The sequence below is a fragment of the Sebastes umbrosus genome, chromosome 24 (genome assembly GCF_015220745.1).
Source record: "Sebastes umbrosus isolate fSebUmb1 chromosome 24, fSebUmb1.pri, whole genome shotgun sequence".
NCBI lineage: Eukaryota > Metazoa > Chordata > Actinopteri > Perciformes > Sebastidae > Sebastes > Sebastes umbrosus.
The window spans coordinates 3,713,855-3,734,490 of record NC_051292.1 but is presented as its reverse complement, the minus strand read 5'-3'; the positions used below and the strand labels follow the sequence as shown (position 1 = coordinate 3,734,490).

General features: G+C 40.2%; 1 protein-coding gene across 2 annotated transcripts; it reads right to left on the bottom strand.

Moving 5' to 3' along the window:
• Window positions 1-1,591: 1,591 nt before the first annotated feature.
• Window positions 1,592-19,729, bottom strand: LOC119483514 (collagen alpha-1(VIII) chain-like). Of its 2 annotated transcripts, none has more exons than XM_037761692.1 (4): window positions 19,573-19,729; window positions 7,871-8,046; window positions 4,212-4,494; window positions 1,592-4,129 (listed from the first exon to the last, which is right to left on the bottom strand). In XM_037761692.1, exons 3-4 carry the CDS (start codon window positions 4,489-4,491, stop codon window positions 2,181-2,183), a joined length of 2,229 nt encoding a protein of 742 aa, XP_037617620.1. In that variant the 5' UTR covers window positions 4,492-4,494; window positions 7,871-8,046; window positions 19,573-19,729; the 3' UTR covers window positions 1,592-2,180. The 2 variants fall into 2 exon arrangements, with proteins under 2 accessions (XP_037617620.1, XP_037617621.1); XM_037761693.1 differs by having other exon boundaries at window positions 7,871-8,043; window positions 19,573-19,728.
• Between the last annotated feature and the right edge of the window lie 907 nt (window positions 19,730-20,636).

The window sequence follows — 20,636 nt, the reverse complement described above, 5'->3', positions numbered from 1 at the left end:
AAATAAAAGAAAATGAATAAAATATTAAATAAATAAAATAAAATGAAATGAAATGAAATAAAAGAAATGAAAAGAAAAGAAATTAATTAAATGAAAGAAAAGAAAAGAAAAGAAAATGAAATGAAATGAAATAAAATGAAATAAAATGAAAGAAAAAATAATATAAAATAAAAATAATAACAAATATTTCTCTAGAGTACTTCTTCCATCACTACATGTAGATCACCATGGATATAAAACATATATATCTATGTAGGTTACACTCAGGGTTACACACCAGAATCCCCAAATATACAAAATAAAAAGAAAGAAAAGAAAGAAAAGAAAAGAAAAATTATAATTATATATTATTATTATAATTGCACTACATGTAGATCACCGTGGATATAAAACGTATATCTATGGAGGTTACACTCAGACGTCATAGACTTGGCCTGTGATGACATCATTGCAGTCATGCCAAGGCTGAATTATAATTTTAAGAATTATTATGGTCTTATGTAAATGAAAGATGAGAAAGTTGTAACAGATTGCCTAGAATATTTTGGGTAATTTTATTTTCTGTTTTTTTTATCACCACTATTCATTTTTGATGGGATAACGTCCGTTGTATGCAGCACATAGCTCAAATGTGATGAAAATGAAAATCAAGTCAGGACAAATGTTTTTATTTCTTTATTAAACCAATATTACACCAATCAAAGCAACAATATTCACATACTTTAGGCACAGTTTATCATTTAATGCTGTGCATCATTGTCCAAAGTAAAGAAAAAAAATTAAGATTTTTTAAAAAAGAATTTTATTCCAAAACAGCACATCCAAAGTTTGAAGAAATAAAGTACAAAATAAAAATAAACTGACACACGGTGGTATGAATGGGTATGAGTATGGACATATTTTTTAATATTTGTGTTATGTTTTGCCACAGAACATGTACGTTCTGCATTTTGGAATTAATTAATTTACTGTCAACACACAGAAATTAACACAATCCCAAATAATCAGTAGTCAAACAAATAAATTACAGAGAATACTGACAAACTGACAAAAACCTTTTAAAGAATTCATGTCTTACAAACAAAACAAGACAAATCAAATGGCCAAAAGCAAAGAATCAAAAACTGCCAAATTGTGGACAAAACTGTTCTGTTATGGACCGAGATATGGTATGAAATTAGATTTAAAAACTCACCCAAATACTTATTTTACTGTCAGATGTATATGTCAAAATTTGTATTAAGATTTTCTTTTAAAAAGCTGCATTTTCAAAATAACGTAAAAACACTTACAATAACTTAATTACTGTATGATGACCCTAAATACATAACCCAGCATTATGTACTGATAGCCTTGAGCATAGACTGTATATAAAGATCGACGACACGTCTCCACTTCCACAGCCAAAATATACCTGACACGGGATCTGCCAATTGGAGATTTTGACATCATTTGGAGCCAGATACCTAATTAAAATCAAACTTATCAGATAAATGAACACTTGAACATACATCAGCATGATAAGAACTACCTAAAATGACAGAAACCATCTTTGGGAAAAATTTATTTGACGTATACTTTGACTTTTTCCTTCCACTAACATTGAGGGGGCGGGACTTATGACCTATACTGCAACCAGCCACCAGGGGGCGATCAAGATGTTTGGGCTTCACTTTTGGGGAGCTAGTATGTTGTCCATCTTTATATACAGTCTTTGGCTGTGAGTAAATGCATTGTACAATGAAACCAATATGTTCCTATGTGCCCAGTATACAGTATATAACTGTAAAGCAAAAAAAATTAGTGAAAAGTGAATACAATTCTGCAAGAATTATTCCAGCCATGACATGAACACTGGTATATTGTGTGTGGATGGATATAAGAATAAATGCACAATGTAAACATACAAGTTTTTTTTTTTTTACCTCTGCTCTCCACAACCCTCACATGAAACCTCTTATATATCATATGACCAGATTATTTCATAACTGCATAATTTTTGATGATATATGTAAATTTTGATGCAAAGGATAATTCAATGAAGTATGTATAAAAACATTATTCTGCCACCACTCATTGTAAACCCTTTAACTTGACCTACATTGTACCTTTGAGACCATAAATATGGTAAAAGATACCATCAGTGTGTCATTATTTTCGCCTTTGTTTGTACACGTTTCTTACATTGGGTACAATAAGTATCCAGAGAACGTGGAGTGGACGTATTGACCAGCATAAAGTCCGGACGCCTGGTCAGATGGCAGCTGTATATGCACAGAGTCTCCTTGTCGTAGCGGGAGTACGGCGCTCCCCGATGCCTGATCCAGCAAGCCCTTTTTGTATTCATCATACGTGTACATCACCGGCTCATTGTTCTTCATCAGTGCCACCCACACGTTACCCCCTTTGCAGTGGACGTGGTAGGCGAAGTAGTAGACCCCTGGTACGCTACAGGTGAAAACACCATTCTGGGGATTGTAGTCCTGGTTGCCGTTGTGCAGGAGTTTGTCAAAGATGACCGGAGAGCCAACAAGAGGGAACGGAGTCGTGAGCTTCGCCGTGAACGCGGGCATCTCCACGCCATTTCCACCAATGTTGCCTCCGTTCTTCTTGTAACCTTGTTTTTGGCCCGTGTACGGGCCGGTAACGGGGAGGATCCGTCCGAGGTCAGGAGATGCAGCAGGTAGTCCTGCAGGACCAGGGGGTCCAGGTTGTCCTGGTTGCCCTGGAAGTCCAGAAGGGCCACTTGGCCCAGGGTTACCTTGAGGACCAATATGACCATGGGGTCCTGGCTTTCCCTCACCAGGATAGCCATTTTTACCAGGTAGGCCTGTTTCGCCTTTTGGCCCCGGCATCCCAGGAGGTCCAAGTGGTCCCCCTGGTCCTGTAAGCCCTGGGATACCTTGTGGTCCCTGGTAGCCTGTCTCTCCAGATTGCCCCCCCTCTCCTCTTGGTCCAGTTAATCCTGCAGCACCATGGGAACCAGGTGAACCCCTCATACCAGATTCTCCTTTAGGGCCAATGGGCCCTTGTAAACCTCTTGTTCCTGGTTGTCCACCCCCACCTGACTGTCCTGGCTGTCCTGGAAGACCTGGGGGCCCTAAATCACCCTTCATTCCTGGATTTCCTTTTGATCCCCAAACACCATCCTCTCCCTTTTGCCCTGGGAAGCCAAGACTACCGGGAGGCCCTATTGGTCCTGGTGGGCCAGGTATACCACTAGCACCAGTGGAACCAATGACACCTGGAAGACCTCCATGACCTTTATCACCTTTTAGGCCTGGAGGTCCATGAAGACCAGCATGTCCCTTGTGACCCTTAGGTCCTGGAAACCCTGGTTTACCATATCCTGGCAAGCCTGGACCCCCTGTTAAACCAGAAGGGCCGGATTCCCCTTTCCCTCCAGGAGGTCCTGGTTGCCCTCTGAAACCATCTTTTCCTGGTTTTCCAATTCCCGGCAAGCCTGGTGGTCCCGGTTGGCCTCTTTCACCAGGTTGCCCTGCCAGTCCTGACTCTCCAGGAGGACCAGATTTTCCTGGTATCCCTGGTTGTCCAGGAAAACCATTCAAGCCAGGTTTGCCAACTCCAGGGATGCCTACATTTCCAGGTGGACCTGGTGGTCCATTGGGCCCCATTAAACCTGGCAAACCAGGTACACTATGTCCTTTCTCTCCCTTGGAGCCTGAAGGACCAGGAAACCCCGGTGGACCTTTTTGGCCAGGCTCCCCTAGAGGACCCAGCTGGCCGGGCAGCCCCTGACCTCCTGATCTTGAAATCCCCGGGAGTCCAGGGGGACCTGGGAGCCCTGGAGGCCCAGGAAGTCCAGTTGGTCCTTCACCACCATAAGGACCAAGGTCACCTTTTGCTCCATGTAATCCAGGTCCTCCAGGTTTTCCTGGCAATCCTGGCATGCCAGGTTTTCCGAGTCCTGGGTAGCCTTGAGGACCAGTAGGCCCTGGCTTTCCCGGTAGCCCCGGCAATCCCTGGCCTGGAAGCCCAGGGGGGCCTTGTGGTCCTGGCGGCCCTGCTGGTCCTGGGGGACCCTGAACTCCCTGAGGTCCCTCTCTGAGACCTTCTCCACCAGGACCAGGAGGAGGTGGACCTTTAGCCCCTCTAGGGAATGTTTGTCCTGTAAACAAGAGGGAACATTTGGTGAATATTGATCAAATCAATCAACTCTGATCAATAAAATACATCACTAGCTGACTCACCTTTGCCTTCAATCAGCGGCCTCTCTTTGCCCATCTGCAGCGGCAGCTGAGGAAGCTCCTTTCCGTACTGAGGCAGCGATTCTTTGCCGTAAGGCAGGTGTGGCATCTCGTTCCCCAAAAACTGCTGCTGAGGAAACCCGTCGTTGTACTGCGGCAACGGCGGGTGCTGTGGAGGCGGCTGTTTGTGTCCGTAATACGCCCCGCCGTGGGCCGGGTGTAATAAACACAGCTGGAACGCTGCGATGAGTGGATAGAAAGAGTGGAGGGGTACAGCCGCCATTTCCTGCAGTGGAGAAGAAAATAGGTATAAATGTAACTATGCAGATGAACCTCTTTGTGCAGCCTGGTTAAGATATCCTGACTTCTCCTGCTAGAAGGTGTGGTTCGACTAGACAAATATACCCAAAATAAATCAAGAATAGCTCCACAACTACCAGGTCTATATGCATGATCTTGGTCTCTATGGATAGGTAACACCTCAGAGAATTCATCCCCAGTGTCAGTAACATTGTGACTGTTACTATGTCTGAGTAAACTCTGATGAACCAAAGGAAAAATGTACATTTTTATCCTCACCTAAAATGTTTTCTAGACTACACAGTGGATAACTCCATTATAGCGATGATGCCATGCACAGAGATAACACTGAATTCAATCAGCAACTCCTCGACTACAACTGTGCCAAAGCAGATATAAATAACACAAAGCACATAGATTCTATAAAGGTTTTAGTGAGGATAGGACCAGGCGGACTCTCCATTTGGCTACTTGGATACCCAAAGTGTGCCAAATGGGTTTTCTACCTCTTGAAGGGAATCTGGCTCTAAAATACTCCTGATATCCTCTACAGGAGGCGATGTGCACACAGTGGAGCCTTTGGCCATGACATCTACCCTCTGAGTCATCACATTCTACCATTGTGCACAGTATAAAATCAATAACAAACAACTAAATTGTATAATTTAGCAGTTTTATTATAATAATGAAATATGATCAATTAGATAATAACAAATAAGATCAATAGCAATGTAAATAGGAGAACAGAAAATAATCCAAAGTTAAGTATGTACATTCACGGTTAAAAACAATCAAAAATATTATAAAGTAAAAATACAATTTCTCGTGCATTGATTTTGTAACTAAAATATTGAAATCATTGCCAAACAAACATTGTTTGAAGAGAACATTGTATTAAGAGAACTGGATACAGCGTTGGAGGCAGCATCCCATTCATTCCTATGAAAGTTGATCATTGGCGCATGAAGCCAAATTGACTTGACTGAAGAATGTAAAATTACCCGAATCTTCCGCACTGCTTCCGCATCCATGGGCCCTTTAACTCCGCCTCCAAACTGCTCAGTCTCGGCTCACTTACGTGAACAGTAGTTCATTATGCCGAGGGAATAAACTCTATATTCGACTATAAGTGCATTTTATAACTTTCAAGAAGTTGATTTAACTAAAAAAAAAAAATTATCTGCTGATTTATAGACGTCTCTTTCCCAATGTTAGTCTATGGGAAAAAGCGTTTTTGGTCCAATGGCATCACCTGATGCACACGGAAGTTGTAATTCCACCGTTTGGTCAGTACGAAAATTGGCTTCAATACCTGCCGCTCTTCCTGGGGGCTTTGTGTGCACTGAAAAAAATGAATCCGGAGTTCATACACAGCCTTAGCTTTGTAAATGGGAAACAAACAAAGCCACAAAACACTATTACAGCCAGTCTGTAATAGGGGGCGTTCTCGTGCACAGGACACGGTAAAGGCTAAGTGGGAGCGAGATGATGGTAAATCTGGAAGTGGGTATTTGTTCAAATATCAACAATCCTACTCCAGATGTTCAAGTTGATCATTTACTTTCCAGAAATAAGAGCTGAAAGAAGTCCTGCAGTCTGTTTACACCACTAGGATTCATACTGTACACACAGCGTTTAAGTTAAAAGCAGCCTTCATGTTGGTCCACGACCAGCAGGCTGTGCTCTTCCATCTTCCAGCTGAGTCAAGAAACTATGAAAGCCACTGTGGTCAAACCGAAACAGCCTGACCTTCCTTCCCCTTGTTTACATATCTATTCAAACATACTGCGTAAAAGCCTCAGAGTCTCATATCCTTGAGGTGAATTACACAAAGCACATGCTGCTAAAACATATATGGTAATTAAGGAGGCCCCGCAGGGGACGTGGTCAGTTCTGAACACACGGTAATCCTTTAAACATGTCCGTGCTAAAGAGATTGGCTAAGTGCTGCCAAGAGCACGGTGGGAAAATAAACGGCGATGGGTGAATGTATGTTTTCCTCCGCCGGGGTATTTGTATGTCCTGAAACGGGACCAAAGAGATCAAAGATTTTGGAAAATAAGACACATTTTTTTGGGCAATTATTAAAAAAGCAAGCAGGCGGAATATTTCTACTGTACAATATTCATAGCACGCATCTCCTGATCTAGTTCATCTGCACAATTAGTGTGTTATAGATACAAACAGGGATCAGAGTATGAACAAAAAAATAAACTGAAGTTAAACTTAAAGTTAAGGCTGATTGTGATAATGTGAATATCTTAAAAATTGGCGTTAAAAAAATGCTTTAAATAACATTTAGATCATATTGTAGGGAGACACAATTAACTTTTTTTTTTTTTTAAATACTCGGTAAATTTCTAATTATGGCTGTGATGATCAATTACCAAGGTTGGCTTAAGGCATAGGTCATATAGGTGGTCGGCTACGGGTTGCCACTTTCTGGGGGGCACTGATCGCCATCTAAAAAACCCGTAATAATAAAATAAATAAATGAATAAATAAAATAAAAAAATTAAATTAAATTAAAAATTAAAAATTAAAAAATAAAATAAAATAAAATAAAATAAAATAAAATAAAATAAAATAAAATAAAAAAAATAAAAAAAATAAAATAAAATAAAATAAATGCCAGTAGGTGCACTTCCTCATTTTCTGCATTGAGGTAACAGATAAATAATTAAATAACTAACCAAATAAATAAATAAATAAATACATAAATAAATAAATGAATAAATGAATAAATGAATAAATGAATAAATGAATAAATGAATAAATGAATAAATAAATAATCAAACTTTTCACCCTTTCTTTCTCACACTTTTTCATCTGCCCAGCCACACTTTATTTGTTAATAAAAGTGTAAATTGTAGTGAAACTGACTAAACACTTTTAATCCAACAATATCAGGGATCAATTGATTATTTATATTAGAAAGGAGGGACTCCGAATCCAAATCCAAAAAAACAAAAGGGCTAGAGCCGGCCCTGTAAATTACCATAATAAAAGATAAATATGAATTTCATATTTAGTGTAATTTTGTTGCAATTCTTATTTGACATCATAAATCAATAAACTTAAAACTCAAACCAATAATTGTACCATACTTATTTTAGCTAAAATATCCAAAATGTTCAGGTAATATTCAAGTCAGTTCTGTACAGTATGTTGCTGCTCATAACTTTATATATACATAAACTCAAGTGACATGTTTTTGTACAAAGTTTCAAATATTAGAAATCAAAAGAAATATACAAAACAGATTTTGTCATGCAAATCACCCTTTAATTTGATTTAATTTAATCTTTTATGGTCAGTTTACAGCCACAGGTTCCACCATGCAAAACGACAAATTCTCTTACTTTCAGGTTTCTCCTCCTCTCAAACCGAAGCTCGTCGCTCCCTCTGGCCCGCGCCTCCTTCGTCTGGTTTCTCCTCCACTTCCCCTCGCTTTAGGTCGCTCTTCTGGGTCTTTTCCAAGGCATGAGTGGGACGGCGGCCATGCGTGGAATCCAGCCAGGTGTTAGCTGCAGTCCTGCTGTGAAAATATGGATGTCAGGTTGGATGAATGTCAGGTGGTGACCTTTCGCGGAGGCCTGGGGTTTGTAACATTAAGCTGCCATCTCCACCTGGTAGACATATTTTGGCCTTGATACAGTTATGCGGAGACACACCTCATTCCTGGAGGAATACAGGGACAGAGGCATTAAAAATAAATGTAGCAGAACTGTAAAGTTATAAAGCGGTATTTGTGCAGCCCGTCTAGGAGCTGAGAATCAATATATAACATCCTCTGCTTTAAATCTGGGCTTTGTGAGAGAACTGAGAAGTCTCCGGCTACAATGTTCACAACAAAAGAGCAACATATTAAAGATGACATCTTAGTCATATGACATTTTTTCTTACAGTCACACATCATATTCATACAGTAAATATGCAGCAAACAAAACCTCATATGAAAGACTTAATAATCATTTTAAATCCTCTGTTTTTTGGTCATTGCATCCAGCTGAACTCAGAGGCCATCATAGTAAAAGATGCTCTAAACAATGTATAGATCCAGCACCATGGACAGAGACAGCAGACACTGTCCACCTGAGAGACTGAAATCCATTCAACTGAAGTCTGTAACTGACCTCTGATCTGTTTCACTGTTCATCCATAACCACAGCGGCAGAATCATATTTGACCTCAAGATATGTGAATGTAAATGGGTTATATGGGTACCCACGAGTCTCCCCTTTACAGACATGCCCACTTTATGATAATCACATGCAGTTTGGGGGCAAGTCATAGTCAAGTCAGCACACTGACACACTGACAGCTGTTGTTGCCTGTTGGGCTGCAGTTTGTTATGATTTGAGCATATTGTTTTATGCTAAATGCAGTACCTGTGAGGGTTTCTGGACAATATCTATCATTGTTTTGTGTTGTTAATTGATTTACAATAATAAATATATACATATATTTCACATAAAGCAGCATATTTGTCCACTCCCATGTTGATAAGTGTATTAAATACTTGATAAATCTCCCTTTAAGGTACATTATAAAACATAAAACTAACTATGGACAATCATGGGAGATGTGGGGAGTCTTAGCAAAAACACTAAATGTTTGCTATTAAATTCCTAATGAATGTTTTGTAGAGAAAACGGAGCAATAAAAAGTTACAGGCACAATTAAAAAGCTTAAATTGAAAGCAACTGAGTGTTTAAATGCCACATGCAGCTATTATGAGCAGACTAAATAGCCTTTTTTGGTACTTTTATCCAAACTCCAGTGCTGGAGAAAACCTTTATTAAACATCTTTTTCAGATATAAACCCAGCCGGGGATTCATCGTCAAGTATTGATCTTCTAAATTGAACATGATTTCACACATGGGGATGTTAAAACTGATCATCGCCGTGGTGAACACCCCTAGAAGTCCCACAATGCAACCTATTCTCTCTGCATGCAAAGAAAGGGAACATATGCTTGGCGAGGAACCTCCGTAAAAACAATAAGAAAGCAAAACAAGGACGGACGGAGCGGTGCTTTGAAACACATGTTCCCACCGACCTCCAAGGATACGTCAAGTCGTCACGGCTAACAGAGCAGACGAAAACACATCCTACTCCATTTACTGGACGAGATGCATGAGTAGCTGTTGTATGCAGCTTCAGAGCCTCATCAGTGGTGACCTAATGTCTTAGAGACGATGTTTAAATCTAGTTTTCTTCTTTCCCACCCTGTGAAACAGGTCTATTGAAGCACATTACACTGTCTGTATGTTTAGCTTTGACTTCCCTGTATGGCAACACACCAAATAAAGTCTTTTCCTGGTTTATCTCCATCGCTCAGGCTTCTCCTCTTCCTCCTCTTTCTGAAGATTTAACAGGTAATTTCCAGCACAACATAAGCTTTCAATTATAACTTCAGCTAGCGTGTATTGATGGGGCAAAGATTTGTTGAGCTGTTTAAAGTAAGAAGCCCCTCGGAGCTGAAATTCCATGTAATGTCTGATCTTTCACGGTACGGCCGACGTTTCTAACTAAATAACTCCGACCAGGAACTGGAGAGTTTAGTCTCATTAAAGGTGCATGCATTCATATGGTGTTGAAGGCTCACTATGTGGGATGCAGCCGGCATTAATGTTATGAAACACACCTGTGCTTTTCCTACTATGACAAGTCAAACTGTCTGCTGTGAAAAACGTCTATTGGGTCAGTTTCACCAGACAGGTATTTTTTTATTTTCAGCTACTGAACTTCTTCTTACAAGTACTTAGGTATTTCTCAATACTCAGCATGTTATGCTATACCAGGGGTCTGCAACCTGCGGCTCCGGAGCCAATAAAGTCATAATATTATAAAGTAGTAATTTTACGTGTTATTTTCTTTTTTTCTCGTAAAGTTATTACTTTATTCTCACAATATTAAAACTTTTTTTCTCAGGAAGTTATGACTTTATTCTCGTAATATTACGACTTTTTTTTTGTAAAATTATGACTTTATTCTCACAATTTTACGACTTTTTTTCTTGTAAAGTTATGACTTTATTCTCGTAATATTACGACTTTTTTTTCTTGTAAAATTATGACTTTATTCTCGTAATATTACGAATTTGTTATCATAAAGTTATGACTTTATTCTCGTAATATTACGACTTTTTTTTCGTAAAATTATGACTTTATTCTCGTAATATTACGAATTTGTTATCATAAAGTTATGACTTTATTCTCGTTGCTGACCCCTGTACTATACCACACTACCCTCCTATTTAGTATGCCAGAAAAAGATTTAGTATGTCCCAAATACATATATGTCAAATGCAGTATTGCAAAAATACCAGGATGTACTTCTACATCCGATCGCATTTTGCAGTATGCACACTGGCATGCTTTTCTGGCTATTCTGACCCACAATCCTCTGCACAGCGGATACACCGGACAACAACAATAATATCAATATCATGTGCAAAACTACTTTTTTGATTCTCATGTTCAATATCACTGTTCATGGTGTGCAATATTAATGTCCAACATGTGCAATATTACTTCATTTTCAGTTTTTTTTTAGCTTACTTTACCTTTTTTATTTTACTTATCTTATTTACTCATTTTAGTAAATGTATCTTACTTAATTGTTATTCTATTAGGCACTGGTGCTAGAAATAGTACTTTTTTTTATACACTTGTATTTTATACGCTTGAACTATATCTTATCTTATATGAACAAGAGGGTCAAAGTTCAAGGAACAATATCATGACGAATGTCCCAATTGTATGCATACTGCATGCAACAGTGCGTACTTTGTAAGGGCAGCTGCAGTATGTACTAAAAGTAAAAAAGAAAAAGTATGCTATTTGGAACGTAGCCTTCGTCTGTACAGTAAAAATGAAGCGAGCACCTGCAGCTTAGTTTAGCACAAAGACGGGAAACAGGGGGAAACAGCTAGCCTGGCTCTGTCAAAATGTGACGAAATCTGCTTTCCAGCACCTCTAAAGCTCACTTATGAACAAAAACGATGTGTACAAACGACAAGTTGGCTATTTCTTGGCCAGGTGCCGTCACTTCTTGGAGCCAAAACTGTTTTTTTCATCCAACCATCCAAACAAAAGCACACATAACATGGACTACAATGTACAACGTCTGGCAACTATTAGACAAGCTGGGGTTCACATGATAAAATATATATTGGTTTTGCATTATTGGCTGCTAGAAGATGCGGTACCGTTATATCTGTAGTCCTTTGTTTCCCTGCTTTGTGTTATTGTTGCAACATGTTGCTGAAAGAACAATGTCATCCCACTATATATACAAATGTGTATTCAGATGGTTTGACAATAAATATCTTGACTTGACATCCTTAAATCGCAAAACAGACCAAACAAGATTTTTCGAACAACTTCTTTTTTGTTAAATCTTTCATCTTGTGCATGAAAACTCCTCAGACACCTCCTCAGCCTCTCGCCTGATGGCAAACCCCACGATGGCTGCCGGTTCCCTCTGAACCTCCTCGCCAACACTCACAACCACAGACCGGCCCCGCTTGGTGATGAGCCACAAGTCTTTTATCACCTCCAGCTCGGCTTTGAAAATAATCAAATTTCCATTTCTCCTCTTGTGTTCCTCTGCTGACCGATTCCAGATGGGAGGACTCGAGAGCTCGATAAACAAACGATGAGGAGCGGAGGCGTGTCATTGCTTACAGATACGGGTGCCATGTCTTAATTGCTCGTGGTCAGGCCTGGCTTTTGTGCTTTAAACTGATTGCAGAGGGTCTTTCTTTTCCAGTGAGAGCGGGCAGCTGAAAACAAACTGACACCTTCTTATTGAGGGTTTGGCTTTCTATAAAATACGCCTCGAAATAATGCATACAACTCTTCTGTCAGTGCAGTGTGAAAACGTTTAGACACACAAACACAAAGGAATGCAGCGATCAGCTGACAGAGGTAGCGTCAGCGCCAAGACAACATCTGGGGAATGCACCTGTGTGACTATTTGCATGCATGTGTGAGTGAGTTGTTGCTGTTATTACCTGACTTTTATAAGAAAAACACTCCACCTCTACTGTTTTATCCCTTGTGCTCACACTGCAGCTGGAGCTTCTGCAGGCGAGAGTCACGAGAGATTAAAGATGCTTTTTTGGAGATGAAAAACTGGCATGTCCATTTTCAAAGGGGTCCATTGACCTCTGACCTCCAGATGTGTGAATGTAAATGGGTTCTATGGGTACCCACGAGTCTCCCCTTTACAGACATGCCCACATTATGATAATCACATGCAGTTTTGGGGCAAGTCGTAGTCAAGTCAGCACACTGACACACTGACAGCTGTTGTTGCCTGTTGGGCTGCAGTTTGTTATGATTTGAGCATATTGTTTTATGCTAAATGCAGTACCTGTGAGGGTTTCTGGACAATATCTGTCATTGTTTTGTGTTGTTAATTGATTTACAATAATCAATATATACATACATTTGCATAAAGCAGCATATTTGTCCACTCCCATGTTGATAAGAGTATTAAATACTTGGCAAATCTCCCTTTAAGGTTCATTTTGAACAGATAAACAGCCCTAGTATTTGAATATTTCTGCATACTGAGGTCCCTAAACAGTCTTGGGATTGCATACATTCTTTACAACTTGATGTCACTGTATAAAATGACCTAAAAAGCAATACAGAATGACGGAGAGGCTTACTTCTCCATTATATTCTTGTTAATATTTTGAATTGTCACCTGAATTTTGTGTTTTTCTTTACATAATTTACGACATTTCCACCATAACTTGATGCAGAAAAGACATAAAATTGGTGCATAAGAATGCAAGAAATTAAGTGTTAACGTTAAAGCGATAATTAAAGAAAGTGAGATTAATCGCGATCAACTATTTCAATCAGCTACCATATTAAAAATGCTTTTCAAATATGAGGATTTTCCGCTTTTCTTAGATTCATATGATATTAAATCAAACATCTTTGAGGTCTGGAAAAGCATGCAATACTTAGACATTACCTTGAGCTCTGAGTACTGATGATGAAGGAGAGTTTTCACTATTTTCTGACATCTCATAGACCAAACGATTTTATGTTATTACGTGTTTTTATCCTTCTTGTTTTTATCAGTACAGTTACAGTATCCTGTATCTTTCTGCAGCCCTGCTCCTAAATACACAGTATAACACGGTTTACTGTAGATGCATCTTTCTACAGTCGATGTAAAGGAATCACTTTTATAAATAAAAACATTTAGACAGCACATGTCAGACAAAGAAGTTATGAATCTCACTGCTAATAAAGCGAGCAGTGAGGTTCAAAAGAGGGCACCAAACTCTGTTTTTGACTTGGGAATTCAAGCCATCAATACTTGTATCAGTCAGTGTTGTTTACTGGTGTTTTCCCCGGACTGGAACGTGCTTCCAACGGCAACAAAGACCAAATTATTCTGACGTTTGTTGGCCGACTTAAACCCCTTTTGTACGATCGGATTTATTTTGTTTTTGGTGTAATTAATACGGGACGTTGTGCATCACGCCTGCCATTTTCCATCTACAACAGCCTCTTACTGCGTTATTCTCACAAACCACAAGTCATATTGAGAATACTCTGGACATGAAGCTGTTTTTCTTTGTCTCCCGAGCAGGTGATTTATCTCGCCTCAATCATCAAGTCTTCGCGCCACAACTCAGGTTATCACGGAGGGGAGTTTTCCTCGTCTGCTCCGGTTCCTCTGCGACCTATTTTACAGCATTCCTTCACACCTACTCGATCTCTTTGCAGGGCGAACTCCCCTTTTTTGGAGGGCGTCTGCAGCCTCAAACACGGCAGACGAAGGGTCAGCTGACATTTAGGCGGATTGAAAAGCCTCGTTTTGAGGCGGGAACACATTTGATGCCACGAGAGGAAGTGGCATCCAGATGAGTTTCAACCGCAGTGTTTGCTTACTGCTGCTCTGACCTTTGACATACACGTACGTACATGCTTACACCTCCTTCTCACTCACACACACACAGTCTAACCGACCTCTTCACCCATCTCATTGACAGATTTTCTCTCTCCTACAGCTCTGGGAACCACAAGTCACCCAATGTCTGGCCACAATTTTCATTTCAGGCAAAATATCGGAGCAGGAAGGGAATTATTTTCCTATTAGCTTTGAGTTCTGTCAAAACAGAGTATCTGGTGTCAGCGGATGACGGTTTAACAGCACTTCAGAACTAAGAAGCACTTCAGGTTTTTACTGAAGTTGTTTGGGAAGATTGCACTTTTAAATGTGAATGTTTACTCTGAAGACGTCTCGCACAGCAGGAAGGAAACACGCAGACTGTTCCAAACTTCATCCAAGTTTTGTCCTGAACGTCATGCGGTTTCGTCACTTTTTTTTCCTCTCGTATTTGCACTGGCTCTCAGAGGGACACTCCACTAGTGAATGATTATTTTTATAGGCAATAACAACGTTTTGGCCAATAATCAAATCTGATCACTCGCACTGTGTTTAAACCACAGACTCCAGCGGGGAATTGTGCAGCTGCATAAATATATTTTATGTACTGAACTGTGTAAATCAGCAGAGAGCAGCCCACACTCTGCAATGGGCCACATGTTGTCTTCTTCTGTACATAAAGTACTGCACATAAAGTACAATTTTGAAGTACTTATTGTGCTTTTTACTCCACGACAGTTATCTGATAGCTTACTATAGTTACTTTCAGATTAAGATCTTTTGTCGACTATTTTGACGACTAATCGATTAGTTGATTTAACCGACAGATCTCATAAGTTTCTTGGAAATAAAGCATAAAAAAATTACTTATCGACTGAAGAAATCTTAGTCGACTACGACCAAAACGGATGGTTTTATTAAAATCATTGCTTGAAGACCAAAAAAGTAAAAAAATATCCAGTATTTCCCAACAAATTTATAAATATAAATTAGTTTTTTTGTTCTTTCAGACCCCATTAATGATCTCACGACCCTTCAGATTTATATTGTGACTAGGGCTGTCAATTGATTCAAATATTAAATCACATTTAATCGCAAATTCAATTCAAAATGTACCATAAAGGGAGATTTGTCAAGTATTTAATACTCTTATCAACATGGGAGTAGACAAATATGCTGCTTTATGCAAATATATGTATATATTTATTATTGGAAATCAATTAACAACACAAAACAATGACACATATTGTCCAGAAACCCTCACAGGTACTGCATTTAGCATAAAACAATATGCTCAAATCATAACATGTCAAACTGTAGCCCAACAGACAACAACAGCTGTCAGTGTGTCAGTGTGCTGACTTGACTATGACTTGCCCCAAACTGCATGTGATTATCATAAAGTGGGCATGTCTGTAAAGGGGAGACTCGTGGGTACCCAGAGAACCCATTTTCATTCACATATCTTGAGGTCAGAGGTCAATGGACATCTTTGAAAATGGCCATGGCAGTTTTTCCTCGCCAGAAGCTGCAACAGTATTAACAATCTAATAATGTCATATATGATAATACATCAGTCACTCTGGGCTATTTTACTGCAAAATCACTGCTTTTACTGTTGATACTTTTAGTACATTTTGCTGTGATTACTTCTTGGTATTTCTACTTGGATAAAGGATGTGAATATTTCCTCCATCGCTGCCAATTCATCTGATAAAAGGCACAAAAATGCCAAAAAAGCTCCATCACAAATTGACCACAAATACCTTGTAAGATTTCCAACATCCCTAAAATGAATGCTTTTGGACATCAAAAATAAAGTGGGCAAACCTTCCAGAGGAGTGGTAATTGGTGAAATTTGGAGGGTGAGAGTGGTTTTAATATAAATAAACGACTGGGTGGTGATTATATGTCGCTTTGAGCGAGAGTTTTTTAAAGTTTATGACTGACTTTCACTTTGATGGTGGTTTCCCCCGGAGCGTTCTCTAACTATACGTAATGCACGGAGTGACTGGGCTTCTCGGTCGGCTGCATTTACAAACTTTTCTTACACACATATCAGTTTATTGAGATCATAAACTGGCCCGGGATCGTTTAGTCCTCGCTGCAACATGCATGCGTCGTCTGACCGGTGACAGTAATGGGATATGACGACAGTCCCGGGAAGCTTAATGCGTTATGCAGTCACACCGTAAAATACGCCACTCAGAGAAAAAATACGATCCTCCCTTTCCCTACTGTCCAGATGTTTTTGCAGTGGAGTATTTACGAGGGATAATAAGAGCTACGACTCTGTCTACTTAGGAGTTTAGATAAGAGATACTTTGCAGTAAATCTGCAGATTTTAAAGCAGTAATTCAAGAGCGGTAAACTACGATACCACACTACGACGGCTAAAGTGAGAGATTAATCGCTTGCAGAAACATGATAAACAACCGAAATGCAGTTATGAAGTGATTTATATTTCATATTCAGAGGCGTTTCTTAAGGCTGCAGTGCTCTGCACGGTAGCAGGAGAGTGTTTGGACACATGGCCTCGAGTCACAGAGGCTGCAGCTGCAGGATCAAGAGACACATTCCCTCTGAGCTACATAAACACTTCCTGTTCAGTAGGTGAGAACTGTGAGGGAGTCTGAGCGCGAGACGGAGAGAGAAAACACCGTCTAGAGACATTAACACAGTGACAAATATATAAAATCACAGACTGCTGACGGAAGCATCTGGTCCGCTCCCTGCACAGATTTTCCTTCACAGTCTGGGGATTCAAACGTGCAACTTTGACGCAGGTTTGCTTCTGCAACCGTCACCGTTTCGGCAGCTTCTGCAAGCTTTAAAAACAAACTTTAAACGAGAGACATTCACGTACTCTGAAATGCTGAGATTTTGGGAAATAAGCTTATTCACTTTCTTGCTGAGAGGTAGATGAGAGGTAATACCACTCTCCGACAAGCGGACCCGGCTGCTATTCTGTCTTTCAGAGGTTGTAGCGGGCTCAGTCTTATATACATGGTATCGTACGAAAACTAGAAAACAAAAGGAATCGATTAGTACCAAGCATGTTATGTTAGTTTGTCGGAAAGAAAGCTAAATAACGCTCCAAAGTTACGCTTAATTTTGACGAGGAAAAACAGGCATGGCCAATTTTCAAAGGGGCCCCTTGACCTCTGACCTCCAGATATGTGAATGAAACCTCTGAAATGAACAGAGTGAAAACTGTATCTGATTACACAAAACAGATGTTGCATAATTTGCAGTGGAAAAAAGGTAATAAATCGCAATACTCTAATACTCTCGATACTCAAGTATGGTGATAATATCGTATCGTGGGGCCTCTGGTGATTAAACTACCACTTAATCCACCTACCAGCACCTCTAAAGCTCACTCATAAACATATTATATCTTGTTTGTTTATTCTGCACAAAAAAATGAGACCAACATGTTCCTGACAAGCTGATTTGGTGTTTGCAGAAACATGTTAAACATCTTGGAGTTGTGAAGCCGTTCTGTTGCCAAACCTCAGAGTTCACAGGATCCAGCTACCCTCAGGCCCTTGGACACAGAAACACAACCACGCGAGTGTACTGCAATGACCATGTTTGGTGAAGACCGGCCTCCAAGATTCATTCCTGACCCTTTCGGTAACTTATATTCAAAAATGCACGCATGCATCTTGGTTGGTCCGGGCATGACACCACTGCGGATAATAACTTACACCAAATGTGCTGCCTAAACTCACAAAGCTGTAGATTTTCGGAGCTGTTTCGTGACCTCCTCACATCTGCACAGCGCTGTTTTGTGAGTTTCCACAGTGTGCTGCTATACCACACTTTGCTGATGCCAACAGTCCTCTCAGAGCAACGAGGATTACACTTATACCGTAATCAAAAACCATCAGCGACTTAATCGCGCGACTTGTTTAACCTCAGCTATGTCCGCTTAGCCACATTTTCCCCTAATTAAGAGTTTTCTCTCGAAGACGGGGAAAACATGATCGACTTTAAACTGCAGTAAAGAGCTGAAAGTTATAAACAGATGCAAGTAGTTCCCTAAAAATCTAACCGTTGTGGTGGATCTAAAGTTTTATTAAGACACTTATCACCTCAGCTCATCAGAGGCCTGTGAAGCTCATTAGCCACCTCTTCTACTCCGAAACAGATGCTATTGCGAGCTACTATTGCATGCACTTTTCCACCCACTTGCTTGTTGAACATTGTGATAAATCCACGTCGGGTGTGAAACAGGGATTCCCAACTGTTTTCCTGGCAGGTGCATACTCAGATATTCTGTTATCACGTTATAGAGAGGATAGAGAGGTGAAACATGTGGCTGCTTTGGAGCTTTTGGTCAGTTTGCATGCACACAAGTTTGTCTTTTTGAACATTAGGGGACACAAATGCCTGACTCAACTTCTACATGAGAACAGCAAAGATTGAAAGCACTCCCTTCTGCATGTTTGAGGTAGAAAGAAAGATTTCCTGAACCCCAAATTTTCCATCTCTGACTCATTTCTCAGTGCTGCCAGAAAGCCTCTCTCTAAAGCCCACTTTAATTTAATCCTGTTTTCTCTCATTTAAATGCAGGGTAGTTAAAACTACAATAACCTTAACACTGGATATTTTTCCTTCCTCAAACACTGGATGAAAAAGCGCCTCCACCTTTTTTCCCCCTCTTTGTTGAAAGACGTGCAACTAAAATCCAAAACCGAAATGTCAAGACATTCCATTAACTGGTGCTAAATCCTGTCAAGACGCTGCACCGTGCATTTATTTTAACAAGCTTAAGCCTGAGTTATACTTCCCAGGTGTCTCTTTTTGGATGTTCTTTGCATTTGGAAAACTGTTATATCTGCAGAGGCTTCTGTCAGCACAGCAGAGAGCTTTATGAATGTCTTATGAAACATTTTGGAAGGTTTTTTTTGCGCATGTTCTTTTTCCTCACGTGCATCCATCCCAAAAGAAAGAAACAGGACGTGATTTGTCCTGTTTTTCCAAGAGGAAAGGGAAAATGATCCAGTGCAATCGGACGCAAGAAAAACACATTAAAAAATAATCAAATCTAATGAGTGCTCGCTGACCTAAACATGCCAAACAAAACATCATCTAATCCAGCTGTTCCAGTGGTGATGCATCTCTTACCTTTGTGTGCTGCTGCTGCTGCTGCTGCTGCTGCTGCTGCTGCAGGGTGGAAGTATCACAACGCTTTGAGGAGTTTGGGACAGACGCTGAACAGCAGCTCTGGTTGAGGGTTTGGCTTTTATCTGCAGGTGGGTGGAGCTGAGAGAGGAGAAACACTGGATCTGTGCACGAGAAGGAGGGAGGAAAACAGAAAAGAGGATAACAGGATCTGTGTGAGAGAGAGAGAGAGAGAGAGAGAGAGAGAAACCACCACTGGAAGACGTTATTAGAGACAAACTGGAGGCCCAATCAGCTGCACAACTGTATATCACGAGGAGGAAGATTCTCGTTTGACTTGGACGTCTCGCTGCATTCTTTGCATGCAGAGAGATTTAAGGGCAGGGTCTCACTCCGCTCTGAGGTCAGAGCTGAGAGGACTACCACAGTACACACACAGTAGTTGATAAAATCAGCCAACCACGAGGCCCACTTAGAGGCTGTTCTGTGGAGTTTCCGATTGTATCTTCCTCAGGAGACGGAGTTTTCCCAGCATGTTTAAATTTCCACTTTAAGGACTATTAGGACAATATGGACGAGGGAATGAACCTTGTTATTTCAGGGTAGAGTATTACTTTACTCTCGTTCTTTCTCCCTTTATTTGAGCAGTAAAATAAGGCAAGAATGAGACAAATCCCTCAAGACAAAGAGTTTAGAGTCACGCTTTCTCTCGCAAGACTCGCTGCCGACCTTTCCTAACCTTAACTATTCAAGGTCAAAGCCTAACCTTAAGAATCTCACAACAGTTCCCCCAGTTTTCTGGTTCCCTTCTGGCCACTACTGTATATTGTTAACCATGTTCACCATCTCGGCGTGATAGCAAGGCCTGCAACTAACGATTATTTTCATTATCGATTAATCTGCCAATTACTTTCTTGATTAATCAATTAAACAATCAATTAACCGTCATCGCCATCCCTGGAGCCACTCCGGGAATGCAGGATTTGGTTCGTGCGTACATGCAGCTCTCTTGTGCAACTCCTTGGGGGTAAAATGTTGAAAATATTCATCTTTTGTCAAGTCCTCGC